Source organism: Saccopteryx bilineata, chromosome 10 (genome assembly GCF_036850765.1).
Source record: "Saccopteryx bilineata isolate mSacBil1 chromosome 10, mSacBil1_pri_phased_curated, whole genome shotgun sequence".
NCBI lineage: Eukaryota > Metazoa > Chordata > Mammalia > Chiroptera > Emballonuridae > Saccopteryx > Saccopteryx bilineata.
The window spans coordinates 64,816,409-64,837,997 of NC_089499.1; the positions used below are offsets into that span (position 1 = coordinate 64,816,409).

A 21,589-nucleotide genomic window follows, 5' to 3' on the forward strand; every position below is an offset into this window, starting at 1 on the left:
TTCACTCCATAAGATGCACTTTTTCCCCCCTAAGAGTGGAGGGGAAAATGCCCATGCGTCTTATGGAGCAATATATATGGCATTTTATTAGATGTTTTAACACACCATATTTGGTTCAGAATATTTTTTTTTTCTTTTCCTCCTTAAAACCCTGTGTGTGTCTTGTGATCAGGTGCATCTTATGGAGGAAAAAATACTGTATATGTTAAGTAACTGTGCTTGAAAGTAGGCATAAGAGATACTTGAATATTCAAAATGATGTTTTTAAGTGGTGGGGAACAGACAGGAAAGGAGAGAGGTGAGAAGCATCAGTTCATAGTTGCGGCACCTTAGTTGCTCATTGATTGCTTTCTTACCTGTGCCTTGACTAGGGGGCTCTAGCCGAGCCATTGACCCCATGCTCAAGCTGTTGACCTCAGGGTTTTGAACCTGGGTCCTCAGTTTCCCAGGCCAATTCTCTAATCCACTGCACCACCGTCTCATCAGGCGATAATTTTATTTTCATAATATTAATTTTGAACCTAGAGAAGGACATTTCAGATTCTGCTGTTTATTAAGAATGATCATATTGGCCCTGGTCGTTTGGCTCAGTGGTAGAGTGTCGGCCTGGCGTACAGGAGTCCTGGGTTCGATTCCCGGCCAGGGCACATAGGAGAAGCGCCCATCTACTTCTCCACCCCTTCCCCTCTCCTTTCTCTCTGTCTCTCTCTTCCCCTCCTGCAGCCAAGGCTCCATTGGAGCAAAGTTGGCCCTGGCGCTGAGGATGGCTCTGTGGCCTCTGCCTCAGGCGCTAGAATGGCTCTGGTTACAACAGAGCAACGTCCCAATGGGCAGAGCATCGCCCCCTGGTGGACATGCCGGGTGTATCCCAGTTGGACGCATGCGGGAGTCTGACTGCCTCCCCGTTTCCACTTCAGAAAAATACCAAAAAAAAAATGATCATATTAGTTCTATTGGAGCCAGTTGTTCCTAACCAACCTGTATCTGGTCAGAGTGTAGTACCATGCATATTGCACAATTAAAGTCTGATGTCCTCCTAAAGGGTACCCTCTTAAAAAAGAGTATCTGCAAAACCAAAATTCTCTTTGAAATATGCAGAAAATTTGGCAGTTATGTCAATGAAAATCCTCATTGCTGCTATTATCTGCTACACAGCATAGTTATCTTGAGGACACTAACATGTGTAAGTATTTCTGCCTCTAGTACCATCTCCTGGAGGAAGACTTACCAGCCTGATTCACTTGTAAGTCTTTCCGTTTACCTCAGTTGCTCAGAGTGTGGTAGTCAAGTCCACTGCTGAAAAGGGTGTTTTGAAATGTATATATCACTCATAAAAATTGGGGATATTTCAAAATGATTATGAACTGATAAAAAGCATTTGATTTTTTGTTTTTATTAAGAACATCAGAAAAAGCAAACGACAAGTCAAAGAAGTTCAGTTATGCAAATGAGATGCAAAACCAACTTCTATTTCAAGTGAAATTATTTGTTGAAAATATCTGCGTGCTATATGAGCATACACTATTAACAAGTGAACCTAACAATTTAATCTTGACTTCAACCTTGTTGAATTAGGTGTGGCCCCATTCCCATTTCACATAATTTATGAGTTTTATAGCAGGCCCTTAATGTAAGTCCAAAGGCTGTCCTAACTCAGAGTTCATACTCTCCTCCCCTTGCTTGTGAAGATGACAGAAGGAAAGGTGTAGGAGAAGGGGGATGACATATCTTTGCTTTTGTTTATTTTTGATTGGATTATCAGAGTCAGATTTGAAGGGAAATGCTAGTTTTCCAGTACAAAGCAGAGTGGTCTCCTGAGTCAAAGATATATAGTGTGTCCGTAAAGCCATGATGCACTTTTGACCGGTCACAGGAAAGCAACAAAAGACGATAGAAATGTGAAATCTGCACCAAATAAAAGGAAAACTGTCCCAGTTTCTGTAGGATGATGTGGCAGCATGTGCGCATGCACAGATGATGACGTAACACCGTGTATAAAGCTGAGAAGACCACGGCCCTGCCAATCAAGATGTGAACAGTACAGAGGAAAGTTCAGTGTGTTCTGTGGCTCACTAAATTAGAATCCGTGACCAAAGTGCAACGTGAATATCAGCGCATTTATAACGAAGCGCCACCACATAGGAAAAACATTACTCGGCGGGATAAGCAGTTGAAGGAAACAGGCAGTTTGGTGGAGAAATCCCGTTCTGGTAGGCCATCAGTCAGTGGCGAGTCTGTAGAGGCTATACGGGATAGCTACTTAAGGAGCCCTAAAAAATCAGTGCTTGAGCCCACATCGAACTGCACTGAATAGGTATGAAACTGGGAGAGTTTTCCTTTTATTTGGTGCAGATTTCACATTTCTATCGTCTTTTGTTGCTTTCCTGTGACAGGTCAAAAGTGCACCATGACTTTACGGACACACTGTATATTGGTAGGAAAGAATAACCTAGCTTGCAAACTGAGACCCCTTCTGGTAATCCAGGGCTCATTCTAGATGAGTCAAAGGATTTGAGAAAATTCATAAAGACAAGTGTTTTTATGAGAGAGGAAAGAACTACGTAGGAGAGAAAAGAACAGTGAGAAGAGATACTATCTGAGGAACAGAGGGAAATTAATAATGCCGTATAACGTAAGATCCTAGCAAAGTTAAGTGACAGTTGACTTTTTAAATTATCCATGTATGATAATGATTGGCTTCCCTGAAGGTCACAGGGTTACATAGGGTCATTAGTATCTTGGTTGTAGCGTGGTCTGACACTGGCAGGAGCAGCTCTGGCCATGAGTACTAACTAATCTTTACAGAGCAAAGCCAGCTAGGTCTGAGTAATGTTGACATGGGCCTGAACCAGCAAGCTGAAAGGGCAGCATCATCTCTTGGACTAACAGCTAGTACAAGGTCTTATGTTCGTGCATCAGGGAAGAATTAGGTTGGAGCTGTTGTGTGGTTTCATCTTCCCATAGCTGAACAGATGAGTATTTGTCCAGTGTTTGCTTAAGATTTTCAGCCCATTAAAATAACAGCAAAGAAAGCACTTACCTGGAAAGTTCCTGGGAATTTACTTGTAAACCAAATTATCTACCATATTTTCTCCTCTTGTTTATTCCTCATTGGCCTTGGCTCACATTGGTGATTCTTAGTAATACTAAGCTATAACATCACAACAAATAAGAAAAAGGCACACAATTTTAAGGTATTACCATTAAACAGCTCTCAGCTTAGTTGTGGTATAGGTGAGAGAACATCATATTGATAGTTTGGAGACACTGATTCTATGGTGGGTTATTAGCCCTCTTCCTTTGTTAATGGCTGTCTAATTTATCTTAGAATTGTTGAGAATCAAGTGTGGTATTTGTCGTTTAACAAAAAGTACAGGTGGAGGGGAAAGAACCCTAAAAGTAGCCTGTTTATTTTAAATCTGTTCTATACATGTCTAGATTTTTTTAAAAGTTTTATATCACCTTTTAAGGTCCCATGGTTATATTTTGTCTATGATGTTTTAATTTGAATACTTTTAATTTTTCAATTACAGTGGACATATAACAGTATATTACTTTCAGACATATGCCCCAGTGATTAGACATTATATAACTTCAGTCATCCTGATAAATCTCGTACCCATAAGATCTGATGGTTGTTGGGGGTTTTTTCTTGATGTTTATTTACAGCAGTTTCCAGTGGTTTTTTGTTTTGTTTTGTTTTGATTTGGGGTGGCTTTTTATTTAATTTATTGTGTTTACATAGATTCTAGTGTCTCCCCGATTGCATCTAAGATCTGATGGTTGTTAATGTTAAAGCTAGAATTCTTCATTTCTGTGTACTGCTCATAGCGTTTCTCCTCTGAGTTATCTTTGGTATTAAAATAAAATAGAATGACTTAGTAGCAGTGAGTAAAATGAACAGAAAACAAGCTGTTGTTGTAGGCCTTTTTTCTGTATTAGTCATCAAAGCCAGGGGCCATTTATGTTTAATGAAAGGTGTTGGGATAGACAGAAGGATGCTTAACGCTTACATTGCCTTAGAGACAAATAGAGGCATTGTGCAATTTAAAAATGGATTGTATTTCACAAATGTACTTGCAATTTGATTGCTTGCAAACTTGGAGCGCATTACTGCATACGGACTAGTTCAAAGATCCGGTTATATTAACCTCATTGAGGCTTTAACACGGTACTTTTGCAAAGAAAAAAATTGTGCAGTTAATAAAGCATTTCTACACATTTGCCCTACCCAGGTAGGATTTGCCCTATGGTTGGATTTACCATTACCCATTTCATTCTAAAATGTTTTAGTCAGAGAGTGTTACTGAATAATGGCCATGCCCAGAGTACTTTGTTATTCCCAACTGGTATATATGTATGTTTGGGGCATCAGTAATGCAAAAATTTTGTTATTGTTGGGTGGGGCAAATCTATCTCAGCCAGCCTAATGCACATGTATAGATGACCTTTTGAGTGTAGGGACAGGAAAATGGTGGAAAGACCCCTTATAATTACAGTACTATGATGTAGTCTTGTCATAAAGAATCATGTTTCCTATTAAAAAGAATAGAAAAAACTCATGGACACGGGCAATGCGGTGTGATTGCTGGGGGTGGAAGAGAGGTAGCAGAAGTATGGGGGGATAAGTGGTGATGGACAAAGACTTGACTTGGGGGAATGTGAACACACATTATGGTGTTTGGTGTACAGAGATGTGTTAAGGAATTGTGCACCTGAAACCTGTATGAGTATTTTAACCATTATCACTCCAATAAATTCAATTTTTTAAAAAAGGAATTATTGGCTCCTCATAGAGTGAACTAAGTAGAAAGGCGTCCAGAGTGGTTAAACTCTTGAAATTGCTAATTTTTCAACTAACTGATTGCCAAGGCAAGGCAAGGGTTGGAAGGTTGTAAATGCAGTGTCCAAAGAATTCAAAGACAATGGAAGCTGACTTAAAGACATTTTGTAAGTAGTAAAGAACCCCCCTCCCTTTTGATGGATAAGTTGTCTAATTTCAAGCCTTTGTGGTATTTTATCATAATTGAAAAGTAAAATACCAAATGGAATTCTGTAAATAGGAAAACTGCACAAATGATAATTTAGGAAGAGCTAGGCATAATCAAGGAAAAGATGCAATTTGTTAGATACTTCTTGTTCTTGGTTCCCTGAACCACGAGGACATGTCTTTGCCTTGTTGCTTGTTGGTGGTAGCTGAGGTATAGAGAAGAAATAATTGACTTTAGGGAGAAAGAAACAACAACAAAGAAAAGAGACTGATGGGCTGTGGCGCAGTGGACAGACTGTCAACCTGACACTGAGGTCCCAAATTCAAAACCCTGAGGTCTCTCTCTGGCTTGAGCCATGGGATCATAGACTTGAAACCAAGGTCACTGGTTTGGGTGTAGTCTCCTGTCAAGGCAGGTTCCTCTGAGTAACACTAGTGAAAAGGGAAAAGGGTATATGGGAGAAATGTCTCTTTAAAACAATATGGTTTGCCTATGTTCCCCAAAAGCAGCATGAGTACACATATCAAAATGATCCCAAAAGATCTCATTGTGTGACCTGACTTGTGTTTATTCATTTGTCTGCTAGAACTCTGAAAATTTTCCTTTTTCAAAAATTAAGATGTCCCTAGAAAAAAATTTACCGTACTTTATACTGTATTTTTCTGAAACATTAGCTGTTTAAATGTGAATAAATAGACATGTTTTTCTGATGACATCTATTATTCTATTATTGTAATTTCAGAGCAGGTTTTTATTTGTAAACTTTATTGAAACAACAGTAGAGCTAGTATTTTTTTTATTTCTCAATTATAGTTGGCATGCAATATTGTATTTCAGGTGTACAACATAGCAGTTAGACATTTATGAATTTTATGAAGTGATCCCCCTATAAGTCTGACACCCATCTGACCATAAACCCCATGACTATTTTGTAACCAATTTGTATTTAATTCCTTCACCTTTTTCACCCAGCTCCCAACTCCACCTTCCATTTGGCAACTGTCAAAATGTTCTCTGTATCTATGTTTGTTTATTGTTTTTGTTGGAGGCTTAGACACCAAAAGCTATAAGCAATGTGCTGTCATCAATTATTTTCCACTATATTGTGAAGCTGTTAATGGCTTATTTAAGGTTTGTTAACTGAGACACTTAGGTAATTTTGGAGAACCCAGACTCTCAGCTCCATATTGAAGAATTGATTTCCGCAGCATGTTGAAAGTTCTGTCCTTTAAACAAGCTGTATAACAGTTTATTGTGTGACAGTTAGAAAACGCCATTGAGCAACAGAAATATGTGGGGAGGTAATTTTTTCATTGGTCAGCAGTGTTAAATCATGAATCGGCTAGTTCCTTACAGCACTGTTCTAAAGGCAGTGGGAAACTTCCAGTTCCTCCTGTCCTTGACCCTTCCGTTAAGGATACCCCACTTGCCAGAGTAAAGCTGTGAGACTAATGAGAGTAATGAAACTCTCAGAAGGTGTCTAGCTACATTGTAGCCTGGGTTTGACCTAGGTTTTTCATTCCTAGTACCTAGTGCTCAAGCCACATCTCTAGTGGTAAGACTTCCCTCCCCCCCATATACAAGTACACATAGAAACCAGTCTGGGTGCTTCAAAAGTAGAAGAGTTGTGGGTTTTTTTTACCTTCATAAGAGGAGTCTATGGAGAATCCTCCATAGATGGATCTGGGTTAAAAATCTCAGCTCACTCCTTTAACTATAATCCTTAGTTACGTTTCTTAATCTATCTACTTCTTGTGGAGACAAAATTTCTCCTCTAGGATGTTGTGCTAAATCTAGCTTTGTGGTGTACCTGTCCTACATTGCTTGTGACTCAGGTCTGCTGCTTTAACTTCAGGCACAGTTTGTAATGTCTGATCTGGAAGCTGGCAACTTGGCTTCACAGGAGTGAGGTGTGTGTGGTTTCGTTACTAGAGATTGGCCATGTCCGTTTTGTCATATGCAATCATAGTGTATTAGCCTAGAAATAAGGAAGAGACGGATGGCAAGAACTGCAAAAACGGTTCAGATATGGTAGCACCTTCAGTGCAATAACAAGAGGGTCTCACACTAGCGGCCCTGCTAGTTTTCTGTATCTTCTCCTACCAAGAGGTTTGAACTGCTTTTTGAACCAGTAAGTGTAGATATTCTCTTTGTTCAGAAATATCGTATGCCTTTTCAAAATTAATTAGTATTTTCCTATCTCATCCACATTCCCAGACCCTGTGGAAATTAGCTTGAAAAGGCAGCTGTAATAAAGTAATAAGTGCTTGTCTGTTGTTGAGGCATTTTTGTGGAGGGAGGGCTGAGTTAGGTTGTTACTTAGGATATATACATGACATTTAGAACACAGCAATAATTTTGAAAACAGATGGATTACTGAATACTCCGTATTTCTTGGTAATCTCAAAAAGCTTTGGGTACTTTTCATGTGTGAAGGTGTTTGGTTGGCCCTTATAGAAGAGGAACACTTCATTTTCTCAGGAGCATGTGAGAGCCATGCACACAGTTGTACACACATGCTGCCTTTGAAGAAGTGGAGTTCACTTTGCCTCTGTACCTGGAGCTCTTGTGATAGGGCACTGGATTGTGATGTGTGGACTGAAGAAGAATTCTGTGGGCATGTTTGCCAAAGTGTTAGAGAATGATTGCTAGTGGCAGAAACTTGCAGGTGCTAACCTGTTTTCACAGTATTCAATAGCCTTGGCAAACTGGCCATGTGAGGGAATAATCTATTCTGGCTAAGCATGTCTGGGTGGCTGAGAGAGAGCTTCTGTAAGGCTAATCACACTCGCACCATTGAGGGCAATTTGTGACATTACCAGCAACTTTCTTTTCTCACTTCTCATCAACAGCTGTTAGTACCTGCTACGCACCAAACTAGGCACCATTTCGTAATGTCCTTTGGTTTCCGAATCTCTTTGATATCTCATTTCCATATTCTGCCTACAATCCCCCTCTACCTACTATCCCTCTCTGAGAAAAAAAACAAAAAGCTGTCCTCATTCCTTTCCAGGACTTCCCTGAGTGTGTTCTTTCTCTCCATTGTCCCATGATTTAATTCCTATCTCTTGTTAGCCTTCAGTTTTTATCCCTCTTTTGGATGACACAGTCTGTCTCCCTTTCCTATGGAAGTCTCTTTAAACCCTGCTCACCCCCTTCCAGTAGAGTCCAGGGCCATGCTTTACTTCAACACCATTGTTCTCAAGAAGGCTTCCTGTTTCCTCTGTATTATTCCTCTAGCAATCTTGAGTTCCTTCATCTTTGCAGCCCCAGTCCCATGTGGCCTGTTCTAAAAGTCCACAGTGACCTCCTGATTATCAAAGCTTGGGCCTCTATTCTAAGTCCTCATCATACTTTGTCTTTCTCTGCCTTGTTTCCTTATTCTTTATGAAGTTTGATAATGTTAACAACAAAGATGATTAAGATCCGGTCTTACCATTGAGGAATATACAGTTGATTGGCAATTACAGTAAGTAACGTTACAGAATATTATAGGGTTTCCTAGAGTGAGACAAGTTCCCTTAACTGATTGATGAGCCTGGTGATTAGGCTGGAAGTTGTCTAGGGCAGGCATATCTATCTGGCCTGTCTGTGAGATACTCTTGGACTGGTGTCCAAATGTCCTATTGTTCCTCTGTGAGATTTCCTTGGAGTAAACTATATATACTGGCTCCCTTGAAATTCCCCTGCAAAAAACCTTTTCCTAAAGGTTTAATGGTTTATTCACAGTACAGTGGTACCTTGAGATACGAGCAGACCAACATAGAAATTTTTAAGATACGAGCTGCAACTTGGTCCGTGTTTTTGTTCGAGATCCGAGTGAAATTCTGAGATACGAGTTGTGATTCAGGAAGCTGCCACTAGTTGGTGAGTTGGCGCACGGGTCCAGTATGGGCAGCACGACACCAGCATGTCGTTGTTTCTCACGTTACCTGCAGAATGAAGTCGAATCTCATGTGCTGTACTCGTTCTTGCATCATTTTTGCATTTTTAACTAACTTTTGTGTGCTATCATGGGGCTGAAGAAAGTGAGTGTAAAGGACAGTGGTGAAAAGAAGAAGAGAATGATGTCGATAGAAATAAAGCAAGAAATAATAGAAAAACATGAGCGTGGTGTACAAATGACTGAACTGGCAAGGCTGTATAACCACAGTACATCTACAATTTGTACCATCCTTAAACAAAAGGATGCCATCAAAAGTGCAAATCTAGCGAAAGGAACTACAATTCTGTCCCAGTTAAGGACAAATATCCATGAAGAAATGGAGAAGCTTCTGGTGTGGGTGGAAGAGAAAGAGCTGGCAGGAGATACAGTGACAGAGATGGTAATATGTGAAAAGGCACGTATTATTTACGGTGACTTGAAGAAGAAAGAACCATCAACCTGAAAAGAGGCAGCAGAAGATACGTTTAAGACAAGTCACAAATTGTGACTGGTTTGAAAATTTCAAGAAGAGATCTGGCATCCACTTGGTGCTGAGGCATGGTGAAGCTGCGAATGCTGACGTTAAGGCAGCTGAGGAGTACATCGCACGTTTTGCTGCGCTTATCGCAAAGGAAGGCTACATCCCACAACAAGTATCAAGTATTCAACTGTGACAAAACAGGATTGTTTTGGGAAAAAATGCCCCGGAGGACTTTCATCACCGCAGAGAAGAAGCTGCCAGGCTATAAACCCATGAAGGACCGACTGACCCTTGCATTGTGTGCAAATGCTAGCAGTGACTGTAAAGTAAAGCCACTGCTAGTGTATCATTCTGAAAATCCTCGAGCCTTTAAGACTCACAAGATTCTTAAAGAAAAACTGAAGGTTATGTGGCACGCCAATGCTAGGGCATGGGTTACACGGCTGTTTTTTATTCAGTGGATAAATCTCGTCTTTGGTCCTGCAGTGAAGAAATATCTTCCAGAAAATAAACTCCCAATGAAAGCATTACTAATCCTTGATAATGCTCCAGCCCACCCACCTGGTCTTGAAGATGACATTCTCGATAAGTTCAAATTCATGAAAGTCCTCTACCATCCATCCAACACGACTTCAATCTTGCAATCTATGGATCAGCAGGTCATTTCCAACTTTAAAAAGATTTACACAAAGCACTTTTTCCGCCGCTGCTTTGAGGTGACTGAGAATACAATTCTAACCTTTTGAGAGTTTTGGAAAGATCACTACAGCATCGTGATATGTTTACACATTATTGACTTGGCATGGCAACAGGTTACAAGAAGAACCTTGAACTCGTCATGGAAAAAGTTATGGCCTGATGTTGCAGACAGGGACCTCAAAGGATTCGAACCAGAGACCGAGACCAAGACCGAGGTAGAAGCGTTGGAGGAGATTGTGTCCCTCTGAAAGTCGATGGGTCTGGAGGTAGATGAGGTTGAAGTAACGAGCTCATCGAGGAACATGGGAGGACCTCTCAACTGAGGAGTTGAAGGAGCTACAGATGATGCAACATACAGAGCTTCTGCAAGAGATTGGTAGTGAGGAGGAGGTAGAGTCAGAGGAAGTGAATTCTACAAGTGAAATTAAAGACAAGCTGGCAATGTGGGAGATGCTTTCAAGTTTCATTGAAAAGAAACACCCAGAAAAAGTTTCAACTGGTCATGCTTCACTTTTTAATGACACATTTCCTTAACATTTTAAAAGGCCGCCAAAAGCAAGCCTCTTTGCATAGATTTTTATTCAAAAGTCCTGCAAGTGAAAGTGCCGAAACTGCAGCCAAAAAGGCAAAAACACGTGATGATTAAATGAAAAACAGGTAATGTTAAGCTTAGGTTAAGTTTAAAGTTAAGAAAGTGCATTTTTTTTACAACTAAGTTCTTATGATTTCATTTTAAGTAAAGAAAGTGCAGTTTTAGTTTACATTTAGTGTTAAGAAAGTAGTTTTAGTCTATGTGTCTACAGTGCCTGTATTCCTTCCTCCCTCCCTCCCTCCCTCCCTCCCTCCCTCCCTCTACCATTCGCCTCCGTTAGCCACACTTGTCTGTCTCCCAGGTAAGAATACAGTACTAAATAACACTTTTTTCTTTTATTTCGTATATTTTGTTTTGCATTGGTAAAGTATACATGTGTATTTCTTAATTAAAAACATGTCTTTTTCATAATTTAGGATGGTTTGGGGATGTTTCACAGGGCTGGAATGGATTAAATCTATTTCAGTTATTTTAAATGGGATAAATTTGTTTGACATACGAGTTGACTGACTTATGAGCTTGGTTCCAGAATGAATTAAACTCGTATCTCAAGGCACTACTGTATTAACTCGGGCGGAGTCTTGGTTAGTGGATCGCGCTCTGATTTAAACTGCTTGGTAATCCGTATAGGCAGCTAATCTACCGTGTCCCCAGGAAGTGCTTGTGAAGTGTTTTGAGTTGTGATTATCTTGTATTAACACAGTCATACTTCTCTTTGAAGGAATAGAATATGTTAGAATGACTACTGCTGCCTTTGTTAGAACCTGTAAACAGAGAAAGTTACTTTTCACGGGAGGTCCTGTGTACTTTTGGGAGCTGGGCTTAGAGTAAGTACCTTCTTCCCTTTCTCTCTAGAGATGCTGCACATCTGTGTTTGAATCCCTTGCTGTGACAAGTGAGGCCATTTGTGATCCAGGCTGAGGTGTATCAGGCTGGCTTTTATGGTGTGGCACCACACAACCAAGATCTGTAGGCCAATAAGAAACTTGCTCTGAGATTGCACCTTTGTTGGTATGTTTTCTGGCAAAGTCACATTACCACCCAACTGTACACATCAGTGCTTTCCATGCTCACGTTCATCTTGATGTGGTCGTGGAGTGAGTATCTGTCCCCTCCTCATCCTGCCTGCCTTCTCACAAGAGGTGGTCCAGCAACCCAGCAACGTACTTTCAGGGGTCAGTGTATCGTTTATTTAGCAATTTACTTTTTATTTTCTTGCCCCCCAAAAGAAGAAGAAGAAGCCAGAATCAGTTAAGAAAGCTTTGTTTTTCCTAGGTTTGTTTTTTATTTTGTCCTGTCCTCCATCCTGAGCGAGAGAGAGGGAGCTGTGTGTAGGGACTACAGGGTATCCTTACACTGTGGCAGACAGTTGGTTCACCTCCTGAATGGATCCATCTGGATGTGTGCTTCCCTACTTTGTGTTTGAGGAGTTTGTCATGCTGTACGTGTAGATCTCTTGATAGATAGGACTTGTCTTTGAAAATTAATATTGTATAGAGACTGTAGGTAGGCTTTCTTTCTTTCTCATTTAGGTCTGCATGTTCAAGCATTGTGAGAAGTTTTTGGCACCACTTACAATTTGTAAACAATAGTGTTAAGAGCCAGTGTCAGTTGGAGATTGGTGGGGACATAATGGTTGATATCACAATGAATATATCACTTGTCTAAGGTTTTTTTTTATAGTGACTTTCAGTTTTCACCCCCTGGGAGCTGGTACGAAGCAGTAACTGTTCACTGCTCTGTGTGCTGTCCTTTCAGTCACAGAGCTGCAGGGGAGCAGACCAAGTCGGAATAATTAGATTGAGGAGTTGAGTGTCACACTTTAATTTTATTCTCTTTTCAAGGGATTACCAGTGTCCATTTAATAAAGGTGAGATTAACCCACTGCAGAGAGTGTTTGAAAGCTGTTAGTCAGTATAATCTTGATAGCTCAAACAAAGTAGTATTCTGGACACGCTTAGAAGCAGTGTCCTTTTTTTTTATTGGCTGGAAGACATTTCTACTGTTTGTGTGAGCACATGTCCATGTTATTAAAGGTAAATTACAGAAAGTGAGTTGGAAAGAAGAAAGGTTTTTGGATTCTACCATGTAACATAGAACTAGTAATATAGAAGTAGCACCATGTAATTGACCTAAGCAATTAGGACACCAACATAAAAATTGGGAGAAATATTTATAAAGGAAATAATGTTGAGTTTCTTTCCTTGAACGTTTTAGAAAACCTCGAATCAATTCTCAGCTGGTGGCACAGCAAGTGGCACAGCAGTATGCCACCCCACCACCCCCGAAAAAGGAGAAGAAGGAGAAGGTTGAAAAGCAAGACAAAGAGAAACCCGAGAAAGATAAGGAAATTAGTCCTAGTGTGACCAAGAAAAATACCAACAAGAAAACAAAGTAAGTCCCTGGATAACTCAGCACAGTATACAGGGTCCCCCGTCTATCACGGGGGTTAGGTTCCAGAGGGCCCCCCCCCCCGCGATGGGCAAAAATCCGCGCAGTGGCGATCTTATATTTATTTTATTTATATATATTTTAAGGCTTTATAAACCCTCCCCACACTCTTATAAACCTTCCCCACACTGTTACTAACCTTTACCACACTCTTATAAACATTTCTGTGCTCATAAACACTTTCTACACTCTTGAACCTACATAATTTTAATAACATATACTATTCTATATGGGTACTCACCAGTGAATACTAATATATTTTAATTAATATTTTTATATATTTTAATATTTTAAGTTTTTTAGACTAGAAAAATGCTTATTTTGCTGCAAAAATAATTAAAATAAATATATAAAAATACGTATGTACTGCAAAATCCTACAATATACAAAAATCTGCAATAGAAAATTAGATATATACAATTTAAAAATCTACAATACAGCGAAACCGCGCAAAGTGAACCATGATATGGCAAGGGACGACTGTATTATTTTGCAGGTGAATCAAAGATATCTTTTAAATGCCTCTTTTGGTACTCCCCTCCTCCCCCCCTTTTAGACCAAAGTCTGATATTCTGAAAGATCCTCCCAGCGAAGCAAACAGTATACAGTCTGCAAATGCTACAACAAAGACCAGCGAATTGAATCACACCTCAAGGTATTTGAAACTAGAATGGAATACTCAAGTGCTGCTTTGATTTACTTAGTCATAATCAAGAACCCAGATGGTTTTGTGCCTGTGGATTTGTAGGCTAAGAAGGGGTGGGATGAAGAAGTAGGTGTAGGTATGAGACAGTTAACTTCACACACACGTGCGCACGCGTGACTTTTTAAAGCACTGTGGCCAAAACAGGACACAAATTGATGATTTTGGAGTGGTCCAAAGCTTTGCTAACTGCTGGTAGTTTCTGTTATTGCTAAGGTTAATCAGCAGGTTTTGTGGTAAGCTATGGATGTGTGATGACAATTTAGATTCATTGCCACACTGTCATGAAATCTCTGTGTGTGTTGATGATGTGTGCTAGAAATTATTTTTAATTCATAGCTTAATTGGCTGTTCCTCTGTGGTATTGCTTTCAGGCCCCGGCTGAAAAACGTGGACAGGAGCACCGCGCAGCAGTTGGCAGTAACTGTGGGCAACGTCACCGTCATTATCACAGACTTTAAGGAAAAGACTCGTTCCTCCTCAACATCTTCATCCACAGTGACCTCCAGTGCAGGGTCAGAACAGCAGAACCAGAGCAGCTCTGGGTCGGAGAGCACAGACAAGGGCTCCTCCCGCTCCTCCACTCCAAAGGGCGACATGTCAGCAGTAAATGATGAATCTTTCTGAAATTGCACAGGGAATTGTGGAAACTATAAATCAGGGTATGAAATTCAATCTTCTACCTGCCCATGCTGCTTACACCCCTGGAGAATCTTCTGTGGACATCAACCTGTTAGTGATGCTGCCAGGATAATTTCTGCTTGCCATGGGCATTTGGCCACCAAGGAATTTCGCACCCTGACGAGTACTCTTGACACTTTTATGTATTCCATTGTTTTATATGATTTTCCTAACAATCATTTATAATTGGATGTGCTCCTTATCTACTTTTTATAAAAAAAAATCTGCTGTGCACAATTTTCCATGTACATTACAACTGGTTTCTTGTTTTTGTTTCGTTGGGGGGTGGGGTGGGAGGGGGAGGGAACTTTTATTTATTGTGTTCACAGACTCCATCCTTTCAGCATACCCTTCTAAGTTTAGTTCTTTCTTCCAGTTATACTATGTGCTATCAGTTTTGATATAATTATATATATAAATATAAAATTATATATAAAGGGTTATTTGAAACCAATCCATGGCAACGCTGGTGCTTGATACACTGTGAAGTGAATACAACATTGAACAGTTACAGATCTGGGACAGTCCCTTCTACGAAAGAGCTGACATTAAATTAAAATCAGTCTTAGGTGAAGTATATTCCACCCCATGTGGTAACTTGACTCTCGGTCTGTTGAAAGAATACTGGATGATATGAAAATATATATTTTTAAACAATGTGATCTCAAATTTAACAACTGCTCCAGATAGCCTGCATTTGCAATGGAATAACTGACAAATCACAGGTGGTTAGGTTAGTTGGGAGGCTTGATCATTCAGAAGTAGATCATTCAAACTAAGCTAGCTCCAGAATGCCAAGTATTCATGTAAATTGTGGTTAATGTTAACATTGCTGTTCTTACATAAGCTGAAAATACGGTATTCTATATCTCGAATTCCATCCATTTTCCAGACCTCTACTTATGTCTGAGGTAAATTTGTAAATTGTCTTAGTTTTAGGGTTGAAACTGTCTAAACTGTATTTTTGGTCCATACAAGAAGCAAATCCCTGTTTCTTTCCACTTTGCTCGTGACATTGCTGTGGTAGTTTTGCAATGGAAATTTGTGTCATGTTCCCTCCTTTTCTTTACCAGTTCAGTTGTGAGAATTCTTTTTTCTCTCTAAAATTTACTCTTGATTTATTTTACTGGTGGAATAGAGGTTATCAGCCACACATTGAGTCCAGACATTTCGCAGTGGTCTTGTCTTCCTCTACATAAAGATAGCTGAGTAAACTCTGATTAAAGTTTGTATTCTCTCTCTCTCTCTCTCTCTCTCTCACTGTCTTACAAAAAAATAAAATCCACTAAAATTCTATTCCCCATATTTTTATTTTTTATTTTATTTTTGCTTTATTTGGATTTAGGGTCTCTCTTCTGTTTAACGCCGTAGACATCAAAGTCATTTCAGGCACTGGAACTTGATGTCACCTTCCTTTATTTGATCATAGGGGCTCATGAGAGGTCAACTGATTTATAAGGAAGAACCACATTTTGGTGTGGAAAACCTGGTTTGCTTTTAAGAATAGAAATAATTTCTATCTGGAGGCAACAAGTAAAAAGAAGAATTAACAGCTTGATTTGAGTAGCCAACAGGAAAGGTTCCTTTCACATTTACATTAAAGCTATTCTGTAGTCACAATTGTACCTTAATTAAATTCTGTTCTCAAAGGCAAAGGTGATAAAGCAGTGCCGTTTGTTGCTGTGGTCCTCAAATGCACAGTGTTCCCCTCTTTTTAAAAATAATGCTTGTATCTGGGATGCAAGCTACGCTTATCTTTCTAAATACATTTTTCACGTATTTATTAATAAGCCAAAGGAAATTGGGTGCTTTCTGTAAGCATCAGAATATATAATACATAGTGATTTGACTATGAATTTTAAATCCACATTTTAATATTAGTGGGATATTGCAAAGATATTCCTTCTAAAGTTTTAATATTCCTTTTTTTAAGGGTCTCAGGGAGGGTAAATTAGTCAGCCATATTTATTTGCCAGAGATATAAGGAATTGCTAAGTTTTTTAATTAACTTTTTAAAAAGAAAGATGTCACCAAGCTCGTGTTGCACTGCTTTTTGAACCAGTAAGTATTGGTATGCACTTTGTTCAGAAACACTGTAAGTTTTTCAAAATTGGTTTCATGTAAAGTGATTGGACCCCTACTACTTCACTGAAAAAAGCTGATTAACCAGCTACTCATAGGCTGCTAATTAATTCATTGCCAATGTCTTGGTTTTTCTGTTTTGCCTCCTTGATAAATTGAAGGATAGAGAGGGTTGAAGAAAGGGAGGTTTGCTTTAGAACAGGTGGGATGAATTTACATTTTGATAGAAACTGCCTACCGTTGGCTGGAACTTTTTCCTTGGCAATCAGGTGTTTGGGCCAGTCCTTTCGCTGACATTGTGTCTTCTGCTGCGGTAGTGGTGGCAGGTACTCCAGGCATTTATTTTCTGAAATGGATAAGATCCCTCAGGCATGCATTCTGGAAATGGAATTCATTTAACTTCCTGCATTTGCAGTTTTTCCTACATCTAATAGGCAGTGTGTAAAAACACTAGTGTTGATTAGAAAGATATATATTTAAAGAGGGCCAGAAATACTTGGTATTCAGTGAGTGGCACAGTAAGCAGGTTATAAAACCAAAACAAAAGCACAGTGTTACACTTGCAGGTTTCCATTTGTTTTAACACCACGCGATCTTTCACCGGTGCACGCGATCTTTCACCGGTGCACGCGCGCACACACAGTGTGTGCACTTGACATACTCTGTTTATAGAGTTAAAAAGGTAAAGACATCTTAACACCCACAAAACATTTTAATGAAAACCTTTTGGTTCATTCTAGATACTACAAAACATTGGCAGAAGCTTCTGTAAATTTAATTCCACTAAGATGTTTCACCTGCCTTATCAAGACCATTATCAGTCTACTTTTTTAAGCTACCATATCTTAAATTATTGAAAATTTATTAATTGCTGAATATATAATAACCTTTGCTTGTATGTAACCGAAAGTGGTTTAAGAGCCAACATTTAGAGTATGACAATGGAGCTGAACAGTTTTTAATGCGCAAGCAGTTCTGTTCTTGTGTATGACTTGTAACCTTAATTTACTGTGTAAAGATGGTTACATTATTTCCTTAGCTTTGTTTGTTGGAGACAAATAGAGAATGCTTGTTAAGTATGTCAAAACATAATCTTGTGAATTTTTGTTAATGTATTATACGAGCTATATTTTTCATTTGCCCAGAAAGACAGCTTGTATAACGCTTTTGGAAGTTTCTGCTCTGTAAAGTCTTTAGAGCTAACAGTCTTAGGTTTGTTTTTTTCTTCATGCTAAAGTGTCAGTTGGTGGTTTTGTGAACTGGTCAGAAATTCACAGGTCTTAAATGTTTTGGGAAAATTTATATTGGACACTGCTCTTTGTCTAGCAAATAAAAGATGTTAATATATTCCTGTTACTGGCATGTGCACGACTGTTATTAGAAACCACTTTATCATTTTCCTGCTTTAAATAGAAATGTCTATTTATGAATTCTGCTTGTAGTTTTTTCACAAATAAATAGTAAAATTTACGTTGAAGTCTTCTATTTTTGTGTGTGTAGATTTTAGCCTTTAGAGAAATAGGTATTTTTTGAACTTAGATTTTGAGCCTCTAGAATATTCCTAGTGTGAATAGGAGGCTAAGAATATGAGTTGTTTATCAGAAGCTGAGGTTGGGCCTGACCAGGCGGTGCTGCAGTGGATAAGAGTGTCGGACTGTGATGCAGAGGACCCAGGTTCGAACTCCTGAGGTCGCCAGCTTGAGCATGAGCTCACCAGCTTGAGTGCTGGGTCTCTGGCTTGACTGTGGGATCATGAGCTTGAACCCAAGGTCACTGGCTTGAGCAAGGGGTCACTTGGTCTGCTGTAGCCCCCTGGTCAAGGCACATATGAGAAAGCAATCAATGAACAGCTAAGATGCTGCAACAAAGAATTGATGCTTCTCATCTCTCTCCCTTTCTGTCTGCCCCTATCTGTCCCTCTCTCTGCCTGTCTAAAAAAAAAAATGGAAAGCTGAGGTTGGGTTGCATGTCTCGGCATGGCTGCAGCAGAAAATGCCACAGAACAAGAAGTTGGCTGAATTTTGAAAGAGAATGAACTAATGTGTCTAAGTGCATCCCTATGAGGGTCCCTTCCTCTGGTAGCACTGGTCCACTGTTGGGGAGGATGGATACTGCCTCCCATACTAGGTAGAAGCATGCAGCAAAAGTTCAGTTCCTGCAAGGAAAGTACAAGGATGTCTGTTGGGAAGAGTGGGTTCTTTCCAAAAGATGAGAAAAGAGGCAAAGGCCAAGGCCCAGCATAGATAGATCTGCCACTGAGGAAATACCATGGCTAGGGTGTGACACCACTGGTCAGAAGTTCAGGCTGAATTAATCTTGGTCAAGGGTAGGAAGATGTCTTAAGCTGTAGAGCTGGGGTCGGGAACCTTTTTGGCAGAGAGAGCCATGAAAGCCACATATTTAAAATGTAATTCCATGAGAGCCATACAGCGACCGCGTATTTATGCATTATCCAATAAAAATTTGGTGGTGTCCCAGAGGACAGCTGTGATTGGCTCCAGCCGCCTGCAACCATGAACATGAGTGGTAGGAAATTAATGGATTGTAGTACATGAGAATGCTTTATTTTATTTAATTTTTTTTGCATTTTTTTTTTCTGAGGCTGGAAACGGGGAGGCAGTCAGACTCCCGCATGCGCCCGACCAGGATCCACCCGGCATGCCCACCAGGGGGCGATGCTCTGCCACAACCAGAGCCACTCTAGCGCCTGGAGCAGAGGCCACAGAGCCATCCCCAGCGCCCAGGCCAACTTTGCTCCAATGGAGCCTCGGCTGCGGGAGAGGAAGAGAGAAACAGAGAGGAAGGAGAGGGGGAGGGGTGGAGAAGCAGATGGGCGCTTCTGTGTGCTTTGGCTGGGAATCGAACCCGAGACTTCTGCACGCCAGGCTGACGCTCTACCACTGAGCCAACCGGCCAGGGCCAAGAATGTTTTATATTTTTAACATTTTTTTTATTATTGTCTGTGAGCCAGATGCAGCCATCAAAAGAGCCACATTTGGCTCACGAGCCATAGGTTCCCAACCCCTGATGTAGAGTGACTAAGCTTATGCTCTGCTTGGCCTTGTCTGTCTCATCACCCGCAGTTTTTTGTTTGTTTGTTTGTTTCATTTGTTTTGCAACAGAATAACAGAGAGGGACAGACGGGCAGGCAGGGAGAGAGATGAGAAGCATCAATTTGTTCCTTGTGGATCTTTAGTTCATTGATTGCTTTCTTGTATGTGCCTTGATGGGGGAGGGGGCTACAGCAGAGGGAGTGACCCCTTGCTCAAGCCAGTGACCTTGGGCTCAAGCCAGCAACCATGGGGTCATGTCTGTGATCCATGCTCAAGCCGGCTGCCCCATGCTCAAGCTGGTGACCTCAGGGTTTTGAACCTAGGTCCTCTTGAGTCCCAGTCTGATGCTCTATCCACTGTGCCACTACTTGGTCAGGCCCCCCAGGGGTTCTGGGGGGCTGCTCTGAAACCTTAAAATATGAGCAAGGAAAGAGCACCCTCCTTATGTTAAGATTAAAAACTCTTGAGCCAAGGTCCTGTTTGCCAAGAAGCTGGGTCTAATGTGGCTGTTTTATGGCACTTGCTAGAAAAGGAGTCTTCCCAGCAGCCTAAAATAGAAATAGGCCCTGAAGGACATGTCTGGAAAGATGGGATTGTTAGAAAGTAAACAGGAGGAGCTTTATTAATAAAGCCGGCAACAATCAAGGGGTACAGCTCACCCAAATCCTGCATCCCAGATCATAGTCCTGAGGCTGGTTATATAGTCATGATCACATACTGGTTGGGGGGGGGGGGGAGCATGGTACAAAAGACATTTACTGATAGCTTACAACTTCTATCTATAGGACCTATTAAGAGGAAAAACATTCCTACACATCAAGACCACAAGATAACGCAATAGTGATAAATGTTTTACATACCCTACACAGTAGAGGTAGATGTTTTACATTTCCGCACAGTAGCAATAAATGTTTTACATATCAAAGACATTCCCGAATCTAGGGTTTACAACCCATCCCTGTGGCACAATAGTGGGAAATGAAATGTTTAGTTTAAGGAGGAAAGCTAAATGAAATTACCTTTGCTAGGAGTGTTGGGGTATAAGCTAGTCCCCACTTGCTTAGTTTACAAGTTTTATACATATAAAGAATTTTAAAAGGGATGATGATTAGAAAGCATATAAAATGTTACAGAATACAGGTTTCTCAAGCCAGGGGAGTGGGCTCATGATCGCTTTGTCTAGCCTGATACGTCACCCTCATGACTCCAGGGGAGGAGGGAGAGTTAGGATCAGTGTAGGAATTTTTAATTAAGATATGTAAACATTGGCTCCTAAGGCTCTTAAGGAAGGGGAAGAGGAAGTTTTCAGATAAGTTCTACCTTCTTTGCGCTGTCTAGCAAGTGGCCTCAGTCCTTCCAGATAACTATAGTTAAACTATGATCAACTACTAATTAACTTTTGCCCCTTTAATCTCTTTCTCTTGGGTTTTTTTCCTCTTCAGAAAGGAGAGTAAGGGAGGCCTGACTCTTCTTTTTGAAATACCAGTATCAACAGTTTTGCAGTTCCTTGACATCTTATCACAGGATAAGGCTCAGATGGGAGCTGAAAGTAGATAGCCAGGTGTTAAGATCTGCGTGGTGAACCTGCCTTCTCTTTAGGCATTGACCACACGGGGCCTGGGGCTCACTGTGGGGGCAGGCATTGCTAGAGTCCAGCCATTTAGCCTCCAGTGCAGTGCTAAAAACCCGCAGGGTGGAGTGTGGAGAGGAGGGTACCGTCTGAGCACAGTAGGGTACTGCAGGTAGACCTGGCAAAAAAATGCCACTGTTCCCTCAAATTTGTGCCAGATGTCACTAATCAATTACAACACACTTCAGCTGAATTTTATTGAGTCCTCAACACTGTTGTGCATCATGACGCTGTATTCCTGTGAATCCCTGTGAAGTAAAACACATTTGTCATTCCTGTCCCAGACAAAACCCACCCAAAG

General features: G+C 40.5%; 1 protein-coding gene across 1 annotated transcript in view; it reads left to right on the forward strand.

Moving 5' to 3' along the window:
• Positions 1-17,961, forward strand: part of RYBP (RING1 and YY1 binding protein) — an 81,865-nt gene extending 63,904 nt beyond the window's left edge. Inside the window, exons 3-5 of the mRNA XM_066244607.1 lie at positions 12,906-13,082; positions 13,696-13,794; positions 14,217-17,961. Of these exons, the coding sequence (XP_066100704.1) occupies positions 12,906-13,082; positions 13,696-13,794; positions 14,217-14,469 (529 nt within the window). The 3' untranslated portion in view covers positions 14,470-17,961. The remainder of the gene's footprint in view (positions 1-12,905; positions 13,083-13,695; positions 13,795-14,216) is intronic.
• The last annotated feature ends 3,628 nt before the right edge of the window (positions 17,962-21,589 follow it).